At 50.7% G+C, this 14539-nt stretch overlaps 1 protein-coding gene across 2 annotated transcripts in view; it reads left to right on the top strand.

Annotated features, from left to right (window-relative positions):
• The window catches only part of CORO2A (coronin 2A), an 85119-nt gene that overhangs the window by 62708 nt on the left and 7872 nt on the right, over window positions 1-14539 (top strand). For both annotated transcript variants that reach the window (XM_073346008.1, XM_073346007.1), the window contains exons 6-8: window positions 3430-3546; window positions 4103-4207; window positions 6075-6171. In XM_073346008.1, coding sequence (XP_073202109.1) covers window positions 3430-3546; window positions 4103-4207; window positions 6075-6171 — 319 coding nt within the window. The remainder of the gene's footprint in view (window positions 1-3429; window positions 3547-4102; window positions 4208-6074; window positions 6172-14539) is intronic.

Raw genomic sequence — 14539 nt, 5'->3', positions numbered from 1 at the left:
AATGTGCATCAGCCTGTCCCTGCCTGGGACCTCAATCTGGTCCTTTCTAGGCTCATGGGACCCCTCTTTGAACCTTTAAAGACATGCACCCTGCTCTCCCTCTCTTACAAGGTGACGTTCCTGGTAGCGATAACCTCGGCCAGGAGGGTGTCTGAGCTCAGGGCCCTGGTGTCCGACCCTCCCTACGCAGTGTTCTGTAAGGACAAGGTGCAGCTCAGGCCCCATCCTGCTTTCCTCCTGAAGGTTGTGTCACAGTTTCACATCAACCAGGACATCTTTCTCCTGGTATTCTACCCTAAGCCACTTTCCAGCGGCAGGGAGCAGAGGCTCCATTCTCTGGATGTCCGCAGGGCGCTACCCTTTTACGTCGAGAGAACAAAGCCGTTCAGAAAATCGGTCCAGTTATTCATGTCAGTGGCGGACAGAATGAAAGGACTGCCTGTGTCGTCACAAGGCATTTCGTCATGGATCACGTCCTGTGTTTGTGAGCGCTACAACCTGGCAGGGGTCCTGCACCTCCGATCTCTGCACACTCCACCAGGGCGCAGGCTTCATCAACAGCGTTCCTGGGTCAGGTTCCCACTCAGGAAATGTGCAGGGCAGCGACGTGGTCCTCCATCCACACTTTCGCCACGCGCTATGCAATTACCCAGCAGGCCAGAGACGACGTGGCCTTCAGAAAAGTGCTTCAATCAGTGGAAGACTCCGACCCCATCTCCTGAACTTGGGTTTGTGAGTCCCCGATTGGAATGAACATGAACAAGCACATGAAGAAGAAAAAACGGTTACTCACTTCTCGTAACTGTTGTTCTTCGAGATGTGTTGTTCGTGGCCATTCCAATACCCACCCTCCTGCCCCTCTGTCGGAGTAGCCGGCAAGAAAGAACTGAGGGGGTGGTGGGTCAGCAGGGCTCTATATTGAGCGCCATGAAGGCTTCAGGGGGCTCCAGACCGGCCCGACGGAGGCTGCTAGGGGAAAAATCTTCCGGCTACCCTGCACGTGTGCACGCGCACACCTGATTGGAATGGACACGAACGACACATCTCGAAGACCAACAGGTACGAGAAGGTGAGTCACCGTCTTTTCTCTTCCGCACTGATGTATTCCAGGTGGGGATGGCTGCTTCTGTGAGCAGCATTGCACAAGGGGCCAGGTGGAGGCAGGATATGTGACTTGGGCTGATGTGGGGAATTCTGGAGCGGATTATTCAGCGTGCTCCGTCTGAGCCCCCGTCCAGCGCCCTGGTGTTCCAGAGCGGCCGGGCTAAACCCTCCAGTTAAACTGGAGTTCGTCTGTGGAGCAGTGCATGCCAGCCGCAGCGTAGCCCTGTCCATCTGTGAGGAAGAGGGGCAAATTCTTTCAAAAGAGATTAAATTGGAAATGTGTCCATGATGTGTCCCAACGTGGTGCTGCAAGTTCCTCCAGCAGAGGCCTGGATGAAACGGAGCCTGCTTCCAAGAGGAAATCAATTGGATGCTGTTGCTCTAATCTCTAGCAGCCATTTCTCAGCCTCTCTCAACACAGCTTGGTGTGACTTGCTCGTCTTGACAGCCTGGCCGCTGCTTTTGGACAGTCCTTAGCATGTGAAGTAACGTTGTGCTGCCTTACAGCAGCACTCCTTCCCCACCGGCAGAATAAACCTGGAAACCGCAACAGAAACAGAGTGACTGGGGCGAAACGCTGCTCTCCTGTGAGCTCGCACTTCCCGGGGCCATGCTTTGTTAGAACGGATCTCATGGTGTCTGTCAAGGGTCTCCAGCAGCAGATCTCCCTCTGCATGCTAACAGCTACTGGCTGCCACCCAGGAGAGGCAAACAGCACTGTGCTCAGTATCTGAATTTACACCCTGAATTCACTGCTTTGCAGTCGTCTACTTCTCGGAAGGGAAAACATAAAGATTTCCGTTCTCCTATGCACCCCTGCCTCATCCCCTCACCTGACTGGTTCCCGTAACACCTCATGCCACTCTTGCCTGTCTGCCTTTCTTATGCTCACCCCAGCCTCCTGCTTCTTGCCCACCTCATCCCCTCATTCTCTCACTCCCCCCTGAAATTCACCATGTTTGGGTTAGTTTCCCACCTAGACACTATGGTGCATGGTGTCCTGGGAATAGATGGCAAGGGATCCAGGTCTGTGTTGTCCCCTTGCCAGTGTCTGTTTGAATAGTCCTCTCTGACTCGGTGGGAGAGATTGCAGGGCCACACTGTGCAAGTACACAAAAGCTTCTACATTAAAACCCATAACTAGCCGCAGCCTACGTAACATTTCTGCTGGCAGGGTAGCAGTATTCTGGCATGTGGCTCCTGCAAGCTGCAGCCGCTAGAGGGCCCCATGGTCTCCCTCTTATGCACTCCAGCGCAGTGTAAAGCTGATCGCTGGGCTTTTCACAAAGGCCCCAGGGGGGCTGGGCCTCTTGCTGCCCTCTGTGCCACACTGCTGCCATTGTTGCAGCAGGGCAAGCAGCCCAGCCCTGTATGACTAGGGTTGCCAACGTTTTAATTGCAGAAAACTGAACGCCCTTGCCCTGCCCCCTGCCCCACCCTTTCCCCAAGGCCCTGCCCCTTCTCCAAGGCCCTGCCACCCGCTCACTCCATCCCCCTCCCTCTGTAGCTCACTCTTCACATCCTTGCTCACTCGCTCATTTTCACCGGGCTGGGGTAGGGGGTTGGTGTGCAGGAGGGGTTTGGAGGGTGGGCCTGAGGGGTTTGGAGTGTGGGAGGGGGCTCTGGGCTAGGGAAGGTGATTGCGGTGTGGGAGGGGGTGAAGGCTCTGGGGTGGGGCTGGGGATGAAGGGCTTGGAGTGCAGGAGGGAGCTCCCAGGTAGAGCCGAGGGGTTCAGAGTATGGGAGAGGGCTCAGGGATGGGGCAGGGTGTTGGGGCGCAGAAGGAGGTTCAGGGTGTGGGCTCCAGTTCCTGGCCAATGGGAGCTCTGGAGCCAGCACTCAGGGTGGTGCCCTGGAGCAGGGGGCGCACAGCGCGTGGAGCCCCCCTGGCTGCACCTCTGCTTAGGAGCCGGAGGGACATGGCTGCTTCCCAGGAGCTGGGCACAGAGCCTGCCTGCCCTGCTAGCACTGTGGCCAACCAGACTTTTAGCATCCCGATCAGCTGTGCTGATGGGAGCTGCCAGGATCCCTTTTTGACTGGGAGTTCCGGTTGAAAACCAGATGCCTGGCAACCCTACGTGCGACCTGCACTCCCGTTGCTGCAGCAGGGCAAGCAACCCAGCCCCATGTGACCTGCGCTGCCATTGCTGGCAGATGTGCAGTGAGATCCTCATTCGGTGGGGCTTCAGGAGAAGGGGGCAATTCGTGCCTTTTCTGCTCAGCAAACTCAAATAAGCTTTGGACAGCAATGAGAAAAAAAAGGTCTCCCCATGCCTGGATTTCCCATGTGACCATGACAGTAATGTGCTGTGTGTCTCCTTACAGGAAGCCAGCTGCAAGTCTCACAGAGTGAATAAAGTTTTGTTTCTAGGAAACATGAAAAAGCTGCTCTCTACTGGAACATCCCGCTGGAATAGCAGGCAAATTGCACTATGGGAGCAGGTGAGTCAGAATCAGCAATCCCGCCATAGATTGCCCAGTTTTCCTCACCAATTGGGATTCCTCATTACTTTCACTTTAACCCTTGTGCCTGCCAAATACCCAAGAATTAATTTGTAGCTAAGTTCCAAGCTGGTCTGTCAAGCTAAAAACTCTTAGGTGGATCCTGGCTTTTGTGTATAAAATGTTATTAAATAGAAACTAATTGGTGAAGAAGCAAGGCAGGCTAAGAGCATGGCAATAATGCAAACAGAAATGGAAGCAATCTTCTAGCATTGGAAGGGGTGCCTAGTATGGGAGGGAGCAGTTTCAAAGGAGCTATGGGCCGGCAGCAGGCAGACGGGAGCAGCATGTCCATACTCCAGACCTGCAATAAGAAGTGTAAAGAGTCTTCTGCGTATCCCTCCCTCCGTGGCCATGGGCCCGCTCAGAACTGCCCTCCCTCCCACAAATCCAGTGGGAGCAACAGTGGGACTCAGGGTCAGATGTTCTAGGGCATTTTCAGGCATGGCACTAAGCTTCTGAGAGCGGCTGTTTCTCTCTCCTTTGACATGCCCAGGGTGATCTTTCTGTGCCTTTAGTTGAGGAGGATCTGGATGGCTCCTCCGGGCTGCTGTTCCCGTTCTATGACTCTGACACTCGCATGCTGTATGTGGTGAGCAAGGTAAGTGCTTTTTCTTTGAATTAACATCAACGCCACCGATTCTGTTCCCAACTACACTGCTTTTATGCCATTGGCTTCAGTGGAGTTACTCCCGATTTACACTTGCTTGAATGAGATGAGAATCACACCATTATGCTTTAACTGAAGGTCCCCAATGAAGCAATAAGACACTTATTGGATAATAGACAGATACTAACTGTGAATCAGGTCTTCAGTATTAACTGCAAAATCACGTATTGCCAGGACATCCCACAGTCTTTGCCAAAGATGAGCAAAAAAGTAGCAGGAAAAGACTTCACTTGCACTCACTAGAAATGAGGCTGAAAAGATGGGATTTCACTCTGCTCTTAAAAGCCTTTGGGGCTCACTTGTCCAAGTATGGATCACAAATTGCTGTGCATTGTCTAGTCTGGTACGCATTTGGGGTCCACATGTTCTCCTGTTTGGCTCATTATATGACAGGCAGAAAAAAGTGCTTTCGTGTGTTGATCTGAAAGTTCCCAAAGTCCTGATGTGTCTAGCTCTTTAATCCTTACCCCAAAGTCCTGATGTGTCTAGCTCTTTAATCCTTACCCCACGCGCAAACAAGCCTAACACTAACACTAAGCACATGAGCTAGCTGCCTTTGTGGGAGTGAAGTCCAGCATGCTCAGGAGTACTTGCCATGTCAGGGCCCAGGTGAGCAAAGGTCTGTCAGCTTCTGTCCCCTCTCTTTGTAGGGCCTGAGAATCAAATAATAGAGATACGTCTACCCCAAACTGAGCTGCACCCCCATGTAGTGGGCAGCCCAGGGCAGAGGCACTGCTGAACACCTAAAATCCAGAATCATAGACATGTAGGGCTGGAAGGGACCTCACAAAGTCATCAAGTCCAGCCCCTACGCTGAGGCAGGACCAAATATACCTAGGCCATCCCTGACAGGTGTTTTGTCCAACGTGTTCTTAAAAACCTCCAATGAGGGGGATTCCACAACCTCCCTTGGAAGCCTGTTCCAGAGCTTAACTATCCTTAGAGTTAGCAAGTTTTTCCTAATATCGAACCAAAATCTCCCTTGCTGCAGATTAAGCCCGTTACTTCTTGTCCTACCTTCAGTGGACATGGAGAACAATTAATCAGTCTTCTTTATAACCGCCTTTAACATGTTTGAAGGCTGTGATCAGGTCCTGCCTCAGTCTTTTGCAAGACTAATCATGTCCAGTTTCTTTAACCTTTCCTTATAGGTCAGGTTTTCTAAACAGTTGAGCATTTTTGTTTCTCTCCTCTGGACTCTGGCAACTCAGAGTTTAACAGTTTACTCCAGCTGAGGCCCCACCAGTGCCCCATAGAGGTGGACTGTTACCTCCTGGTATCTTACTTATGACACTCCTGTTAATACCCCCTGGAATATTAGCCTTTTTCACAACTGCATCACATTGTTGACTCATATTCAATTTGTGATCCACTGTAACCCCCGGATCCTTTTCAGCAATAGCCATCGTTCACCATCTAGCCAGTTATTCTCCATTTTGCAGTTGTGCTTTTGATTTCCCTTCCTAAGTGTAGTACTATAAATCAATGATACACCTTCACCTGGAATACTGGCTTCCATTTTGGTCACTCTCTGACTAAAAGGACATAACAGATAGATATAAAAGGGGTTCAGAGACCAGTGGAGGAAAAATGTTAGAGGCCAGGAAAATACTTTTATATGGAAGGAGACTGGAAAGATTGGGACGGTTTAGTTTAGAGAGGAAACAAATACAAGGTAATATGATAGCGCTTTAAAAGACCAATGGGCATTAGGGAAGGTAAACCAGGTGACCACCTTGGGCTCCCCCTCTTCTGCAGGGGCTAAGCAATGCCTTGTGTTCTCTCTTGTCATCTCTAGGGAGAGGGGAACATACGATACTATGAGATAAGCTCTGAGAAGCCGCATCTGAACTACCTGATGGAATACCGCTCCCATCTACCACAGAAAGGAATCGGTGAGTTTTTATCATATAGGTGTCATCTCACTAGGGGCCCAATCCCACACCCTGAGGGAATCCAGTGGGAGTGTAGGACTGGCCCAAAATACCATGGGTTTTGGTGAGAAGACAGGGGGCCCAGTTCTGCTCTCACTCAGTGTTACACTGTTGTAAATCACAGATCCATAGACTCCTAAAACCAAAAGGGATTGTTATGATCATCTAATCTGATCCCCACCAGAACCCAGCCAGAAAACCTTGCCCAGTGAGCCCTGCAGTCGTCCCTGTCCCTCCCCTTCCACCCCCAAGAGCTCCCAGCTGAGCTAGAGCGGATCTTTTAGAAAGTCATCCAGTCTTGATATAAAGACTGCAAATGATGGAAAATCCCCCATATCTTTGGGAATCTGCTTCAGTGGCTATTTACCCCTGCTGTTAAAATGTGCGTCTTATTCCTAGTTTGAACTTTGCTGACTTTGCTTCCAGTCTGGGATCTCCTTGTGCTTTTGCCTGCTACACTAAAGAGCTCTCCAGTATCAGCCATCTTCTCCTCAAGCAGGGACTTACAGACAGTGTTTAAATAGTCTTTTAACCATCTTTTCGATAGGCTAATTAGATTGAACTGATGCCTCTAATGGAAAGCTTGGTTCCCAGTCCTCAGATTATTCCTATGGCTCTTCCCTAAATCTTCCTCAATTTTAAATCTGGGGCAATGGTATCCCCAGTGATGTGTACAGAAGTAACAGCACTGCCCTATTGCTACATGATATTCCCCTGTTATCATGTCTCAGGACTACATTAGCTTTTTAGGCCACATCCTGGCACTTGGAGCACGTGTTCAGTTGGTTTCCAGCATGACCCCTAAGTTCTTTTCAGCATCACTGCTTCCCCGTCCATCTGACTTTGTTCCTAGGTGTAAGACCTGGCTTTTGGTTATATTAAGACACAGTTTACTGCAAGCCAGGTTGGTTTGTAGAACTGCCCTCTCCTTACCGTTATTTACCATTCCACCAATTGTGTCATCTGTAAATTTTACCTGCAAGGATTTTATAACTTCTTCCAGATCATTGTTTAAAATAGTGAATAGAATTGGGCTGAGAACTCATCCCCGTGGAGCCCCACACCACTGGGTGACAATTTTCCATTTGCAATTGCTTTTGAGATCTATCAGTTAGCCGGTTTTTCATCTATTCAATATATGCCATATTGATTTTGTATAGTGCTAGCTTTTAATTGGAATAGCATATGGTACTAAGTCAGAGACCTCTCACGACTTTCAGTACATCAACACAATTACCTTTATCAGCCTAACTTGTAACCTCATCAAGAAATGCTGTCAAATGTATTTGTCAAGAAGACCTTTCCAGTATTACCAAAATCTAGTCCACTGAATGTAGCGGGGGAAATATACACTGAGCTGACTTTGGGGTCAAGACAAGGAGCAGCCACCTTTTAAATCAGATCAAATGCACCTTAGACAGGAGGATTTATTAACTTTAAAAGTAAATGAAGCTGCTCTAAACACTCAGCAGTAGTTCAGGACTAAAGAAGGCTCATCAGTGGAGGACTTAGGGCCACATCCAGCCCCAGCCAAACACCTGTACAAAGGCAGAGCCATGCTGCCGAGCAGGTTGCAGCCTGCCCCACCCTGCTTCTTGCTGTTTTCTTGGGTGTGTTTTTCCAGTTACTACTGCAACTGGCTAATTGCTGGCATGGCTATTGCACCCTGGAGTCTGCGAACAGGGATCTGGCCACCCCAGCCACCTCTCCCTTGGATGTGCTCTGAAACAAATGTGGGGACTTGTTGTGTGGGCTAATGTTTGTTCTGCACTGCCATGGAGGTGAGTGGGGCTGCGGGCGCACTGGGCTGCGGGAGCACTGCACTGTTCACCACCTTGCAGACTGGGTAGTCAGGACTGTGCATTTGTTGCAGGATGCAGACTGACAGGGCTGCTCCAATGGCTTCCTTTGATCACCTGCTGCATTGCCCAACCCTCTCTGCTCCCCTGAGGTGCAGTGCAGGATCTGCTGCTGGAGACTTTAAATCTTCTGCAGAGGATGATGTAGTGGTCTGAGCCTCAGCTCTGCAATCCCCACATCTCTGGCAGAGGCAGCTCAGTCCTTCATCTTTCTGATGCAGACTGAATGAGTCTCCTGCGGGGCAGGAATGTGCAGTGCCAGGCACTGGCTGCTATGCATGGATGTTAAGGTCATTGGCCTGATGGGCTCTCACATGCAGGGTGCAAATCAGGGTGTAACTCCATTAAGATGAGTGCAGTTACACCAGTATAAAACTGACGAGAGTGAGAGGAGAATCAACCCCCGCAGTTAGAGAGAGTTTTGCATTGAGGCACTTGGTGAAAATCTGGAGTGGCTGAAAGCTGGGCCAGTCCCAGTTACTCCAATTAAAATATACTTATCTCCTGTTGGACTCTTAGCTCTTAAAATGATCCTTATGCAAGAAGGGCAATGCTTAAAATTGTAGCACACTGTGGTTACATTTCAAGGCAATTATTCTTAGTAAAATTACAGAACTACCTCCGGGTTTGTGCTGTCTGCAGATAATCTCCACAGGCAAAATAATACCACAGGTCTGTACAGACAGGTTTCTGGCTGTTGCTCCTGCCACCTACTTTGAATTGCTCATTAGATGCTGTGGCCAGGGCACCCGTTCCATGCTACACTGGATCAACACTTGAGGAAGCCAGCATCTCATCATGGAGTACACATTCATCTTCCCCAAGCACTGCTTTCTGCAGCGTCTAGTCGAATCGAGTGGCAGCAGGAGAAGGATGCTGGTTTATATAGTGCGTAGCTCAGGCAGCTTCCAAAGTCAGGCAGAGCTGGGGCAAGGACCATGCCCAGAAACACACAGCTGCCATGTTATGCTCAGTAATAGCACACGAAGCCTGGGAGATTAAACTCTTCTTACTGAGAGCTCGATTTTGACTAGCCCTAATGTGCCCATGTAGGGAGGTATAATAACCCTCCCCCACTCACACACACAGCTCCCCTGCTTGACCAAAGCAGACTTCATGCAGCCGCTCTGCCCCCAGGAACAAGTGAATGGAGAGGGGCAGGAAGTGGTCAGAGCCTTGACTCCACCCTCCAGAATGTATGGAAGTGCTCCCCAGTACCATGTGAGAGAGCTTGCCCACACATAGTCTCTAGTACTCATGGTCTCTAGTACTCAGAGACTGGCTTCAGCCCTGAAGCAGGAGGTTTAAGAGCCCTGCCAAAATGTGTTTTACCATTAAAACTTGGGAGTTTCTTATTGGCCATAAAGAAGGCAAGTCCCTCTTGCTAAATTCTGGGTCTCAGTGACTTCCTGTGGCAATGAGTTCCTGTCATGGGGCCCGCACTCCTTGGGGCTGCTTTGGGGATTCGCTCTCTTCCAGGTGCAATGCCTTGACCTGTTGTCCCCTCCTTCACTCTGCAGCCCCACTCTCTCGCCAGGAGCTGCAGCTTCCTCTTAGTGACTTGCCACTCCAGCCAGGTTGCTGTGTGCTTTTCCCACCCACTCTGTCAGTGGCTAGTAGGGAAACCTGGGCCCACCCACAAATCCAGGTTCCAAGCCAGGCACCCTACAGCACTCAGCCAAGACCTGCTCAGTCCCCAACCTTGATGCTCTCTCCCTGGGCTGCTTCCTACTTGCCTCCCACAGGTTTTTTTCTCCACCTGCCTCTCTTCTGGGAATGCCCTTCCCTCAGGGTCAGGCTCTTGGGGTCTTACTCTTTCCCTGGTGTAATGGGGTTGGCATCCACCTCTCGCCTGCACCCCTTAGTCAATGGTTTGTTCGGCAGGTCTTCAGTGACTCAGTCTTTATCTTCTCCCGGCCCTGGTATGGGGATGTACCCCCAGCAGCCAGCCAGGAGCTCCTTCTTAGCTCCCCTGGTCCCTGCATGCACTGAGCTGTCTGTGGTCCTGCTGCTCTTCCAGCCAGGCCAGGAACCCAGGACTCTCTCTTCCAGGCCCAGACAGCAACTGACTGACCCTGTCTCTGCTGCCCCTCTGATTGGCTGCTTCCACTGCTTCCAAAAATCTTGGAGGATTTTTCTTCTGCTCCTCTCTGGGATTGGGTGTAGCAGGACCCTCAGGCCTCCAACAGGAGGCCTCTGGGCCTAGTCCACCCTGTCCTACCTGCATTCCCTCCTTCCCTCTCTCATGCACAGAGGATGGCTGTAGCCTTCCTCACTGCAGCCATCTCTGTTGGCCGCTTCCTGGCTTTATACTAGCCCAGCACATACCTGCTCAGCTGAGCTTCATGCTGCAGTCAGGGGTTGCTTCTCCAGCCTAATCCCCGCATGCGGGGTCCATCATAACTGGTCTTTTCCAGCTTCCGTAAGCCTTTCAGGGCTGTTGTGGGGTGAACGCAGGGCTAATCACAAGTTGTGGGAAGAAGTGTATCCTTTTTATCGGGTTTGAATTTCCCACTTTTCAATGCCATTGAATGTCCCCTTGGCCTTGCATTCTGAGACAGAGAAAACAGGACCTCCCCGTCGCACATCTCTGGGCCAGTCACTGTTTTATAGACTTCTGTCATGTTCCTCTCCAAAATAACAAACCCAGTCTGTTCAGTCACTCCTCATAGGGGAGTGTTTCCAGGCCCTTGATCATACACCCTCATTTCCATGGAGCGAAAAAGGAAATTCTGCATGTACAACATTAATTTCTGTGCAAAAGCTGCATGGGCAGTAGCTCAGAATTCCCCCAGGAATGTATAATGGTGCTAACACTTTCCTATCTCTACTGGAAATACTTTGCCTGATGCAACCTAGGAGTGCATCGGCCTTTTTCACAGCTACATCATATTGGCAGCTCATAGTCATTCTGTGATCAACCAATACATGCAGGTCTTCCTCCTCCTCTGTCACTTCCAATGTATACGTCCCCAGCTTATAGCAAAAATTTTTGTTGTTAGTCCCTAAGTGCATGACCTTGCAATTTGCACTATTAAATTTCATCCTTTTTCTATTACTCCAGTTTTCAGGGTCCTCCAGATCTTCTTTAATGATATTCTGATCCTCCTCCATACTGGGAGTACCTCCCAACTTTGTGTCATTATGATGGAGTGTACAAATTCCACACTGAGCAACAAGGGCTTATTTTGGGCTCAGCCAGCCCCGCCCTGCCACATCTGCAGCAAATGCTCCATCTGCTGGAGGAATTAAAAGGCAGCAAATTAGCTCAGTTGGGGAGTAGCACTGAAGGTGAACAGACCTGCAGCCCACAGGTCCAGCAGAGCAGAGCAAAACGAAAGCTAAAGGCTCTGACGCGGCTGCCCAGAGGGGTCCTCCATGAAGAAAGGGAGGACCCTCTTTAGAGACAAGCAGAGAGGGAAGTATCGTGTGGCCCTGGACAGTGACAACTTCCTCCTGCTTCCTTGTGATTTGGATTTTCCCACCAGGCGAAGGCCTTGGACTAAAGTGACCCCAGGTGGGAAGATGAGAGGAAGAGGCTGAGGGAGAACAGCCTTAAGTAGTCTTGGTTGCCAGGTTACTGGTAGCCCAAGGGGCCCTGGGTCAGAGCCCAGTGGAGTGGGAGGGCTCTGACCTAGGGCCCTCCCCACCAGCAGTCTCAAGGCTAACCATGTAGGCCTGTTTCTCTTGTGGGCGTCCAGGCCGTCATTATCAGGAATGTCCCTATATGGAGTACAGCTGTGGGCAAGTATGGACGGCAGGGAGCCGTGCCCGGAAGCACGCTCCAGCAAAACTAACAGTTCCTGTACAAATAAATGGGACTGAGGTAATAGGTCTAGTAGACTCGGGGTGTGAGCAAACACTTGGTCCGGGACGACCTGGTCCCCAACCCTGAAGCCCTTGGAGAGACCATCTTCCTGTAGTACATTCATGGGGATATTAAATCCTACCCCAGTGCCTGGGTAGAGGTCACCATAGGGGATAACATGAGACCCCTCGTAGTAGGGAAAGCCCCAACCCAAGCCTACCCTGTTATCTTGGGTCAGGATTGGGAGCACTTTTCTGACCTATTGAGGGGATGAAGACCTGTTCCTGGGAGCCCGGAGGAAGCGCCCGCGGGAACCAAGGCAGGGAGGGAACCCTTACCTGTGATCCTGGTGGGACTGGGTGAGGAGCAGGACCCCAGGGAGGGGGGTTCCCACCGAGAGAGTGCTGCCAGAAGATCCACCAAATCAGGAGACGTTACAAACCCTGCTCCTGGAAGGGAGTTACTGACCCAAGAGATGGATTTTGTGGAGGACCAGAGGGAGGATAAGACCTTGAACCATGCATATGAACAATTCCCAGTGATTAACAGTGAGGTCATAGATCCCTACAGGGCTGTGCAGTACCCACACTTTGAGCTCCAAGAGGAATGCTTATATCAGCTGGAAAAGGACCATCGGACGGGGGAAATCCATTCACAACTCCTTGTCCCTCGGCCGTATAGGTGAGAAGTCATGCGATTGGCCCACGCCATCCCCTCCACAGGCCACCTTGGACGGGAGAAAACTCTGGTCTGGCTCTTAGACCGCTTCTTCTAACCTGGCATACCTCAAGAAGTAAAAAACTTCTGCAACTCCTGCCCAGAATGCCAGCTAGTCAGGCCAAAAGGGGGGATGAAAGCCCCCCCTTGTCCCTCCTCCGGTCATCGATGTCCCCTTCAGATGAATTGGAAGAGATCTTGTCGGCCCCTTGGAAAAAAGTGCTGCCAGATCGAAACACCTATTGGTGATAACTGATTCTGCGACTCGCTATCTGGAGGCAATCCAGCTACGTAACACCAAAGCAAAGACTATTCCCATGGAACTTTTGAAAGTCTTTGCTCAAGTAGGAGTTCCCAAGGAGATTCTCACTGACCAAGGTACCAATTTCACATCCCGCTTGATGAAACAGGTCAGTGAGATTTTAAGAATAAAGAGCCTCCAGACCTCCATTTATCACCCGTGAACGGATAGCCTGGTTGAACGCTTCAACCGAACCCTGAAGCAGATGCTGAAAAGGTTTATGGCAAAAGACGTCCGCCATTGGGATCAACTGATTCCCCCCCCTTCCCCCGTTTGCCATTCAGGAAGTCCTGCAATCCTCTACAGACTTCTCCCCATTTGAGCTCTTGTATGGGAGATGGCCCTGGGGAATCCTCGACCTGGTCCGGGAGATGTGGGAAGGACAAACTCTGAGAGCCCAGAATGTCCTACAGTACGTGTTGAGACTTAGGGGGAGACTGGAGACTGTGGGAGCTGTGGTTAAAGAAAACCTCCTCACCGCCCAACAAACCCAGGAAGGCTCCTATAACAAGGGAGCGCAGGTACGCACTTTCAGGCCAGGCAATCAGGTCCTCGTTCTACTCCCAAGTATAGAGTCTAAACTATTGGCCAAGTGGCAGAGGCCCTATGAAATTGTGCACCAAGTCAGGCCAGTCAATTATGAGGTTAGACAGCCTGACAAACGGAAACCCACCGAGGTCTATCACATCAACCTGCTGAAGGCATGGAAAGAACAAGAAAGTCTATTCATCAACCCTGTACCCCCCAGAACCAGAACTGGGGCCCCAAGTACCTTACGCCCTGTCCCCAGAGGCTATACAGAAGGGGGAACAACTTTGCCCTGAACAAGGAGCCCAGGTGCAGTGCCTAGTGAAAGCCTTCCCAATGGTGTTTTCCTCCCTCCCACCTCACACACCATCACATCCAAACTGAACCTGGACAGATTGTCCGGGAGAACCCCTGGCTGCTTCCCCGGAAAGTGCGTGAGGCGGTAAAACAGGAAGTCCAGACTATGTTGGAGCTTGGGGTCATTGAGGAATCCCACAGCGAGTGGCGAAGCCCTGTCATATTAGTCCCAAAGCCGGATGGCACCGTCTGGGTTTGCATTGATTTCAGAAAGGCTAATGTGATCTCCAGATTCGATGCCTACCCCATGCCCCATGTAGATGGATTACTAGACCGGCTGGGCAAAGATCAGTACATCACCACCTTAGAGTTAACAAAGGGGTATCGGCAAATCCCATTCACACCAGAATCGCAAGAAAAAAACACTTTTGCCACTCCTTTCGGTCTTTACCAGTTTCGAACTATGCCCTTTGGACTCCATGGGGTATCTGCAACATTCCAGCGCCTTATGGACCAGGTGTTGCAGCCCCATAACTCATACTCTGCAGCCTATTTTGGTGATGTGGTCATCTAAGGCCGAACCTGGGAAGAACATCTGGCCCAACTGGCGGCTGTGTTCTGCTCCCTGCACAGGCTGGACTAACAGCAAATCCTGGAAAATGTACAATCGGGGAAGAGAAAACCATCTACCTGGGATACATTTTGGGGAAAGGCCAGATCCAGCCTCTTATAGATAAATTCCAAGCCCTCAAGGACACCTCATGACCTACCAACAAGAAACAGGTCAGGAGGTTTTCGGGACTGCTGGCTACTACTGCC

The sequence above is a fragment of the Lepidochelys kempii genome, chromosome 5 (assembly GCF_965140285.1).
Source record: "Lepidochelys kempii isolate rLepKem1 chromosome 5, rLepKem1.hap1, whole genome shotgun sequence".
NCBI lineage: Eukaryota > Metazoa > Chordata > Testudines > Cheloniidae > Lepidochelys > Lepidochelys kempii.
This window is presented reverse-complemented; position numbering and strand designations above follow the sequence as displayed.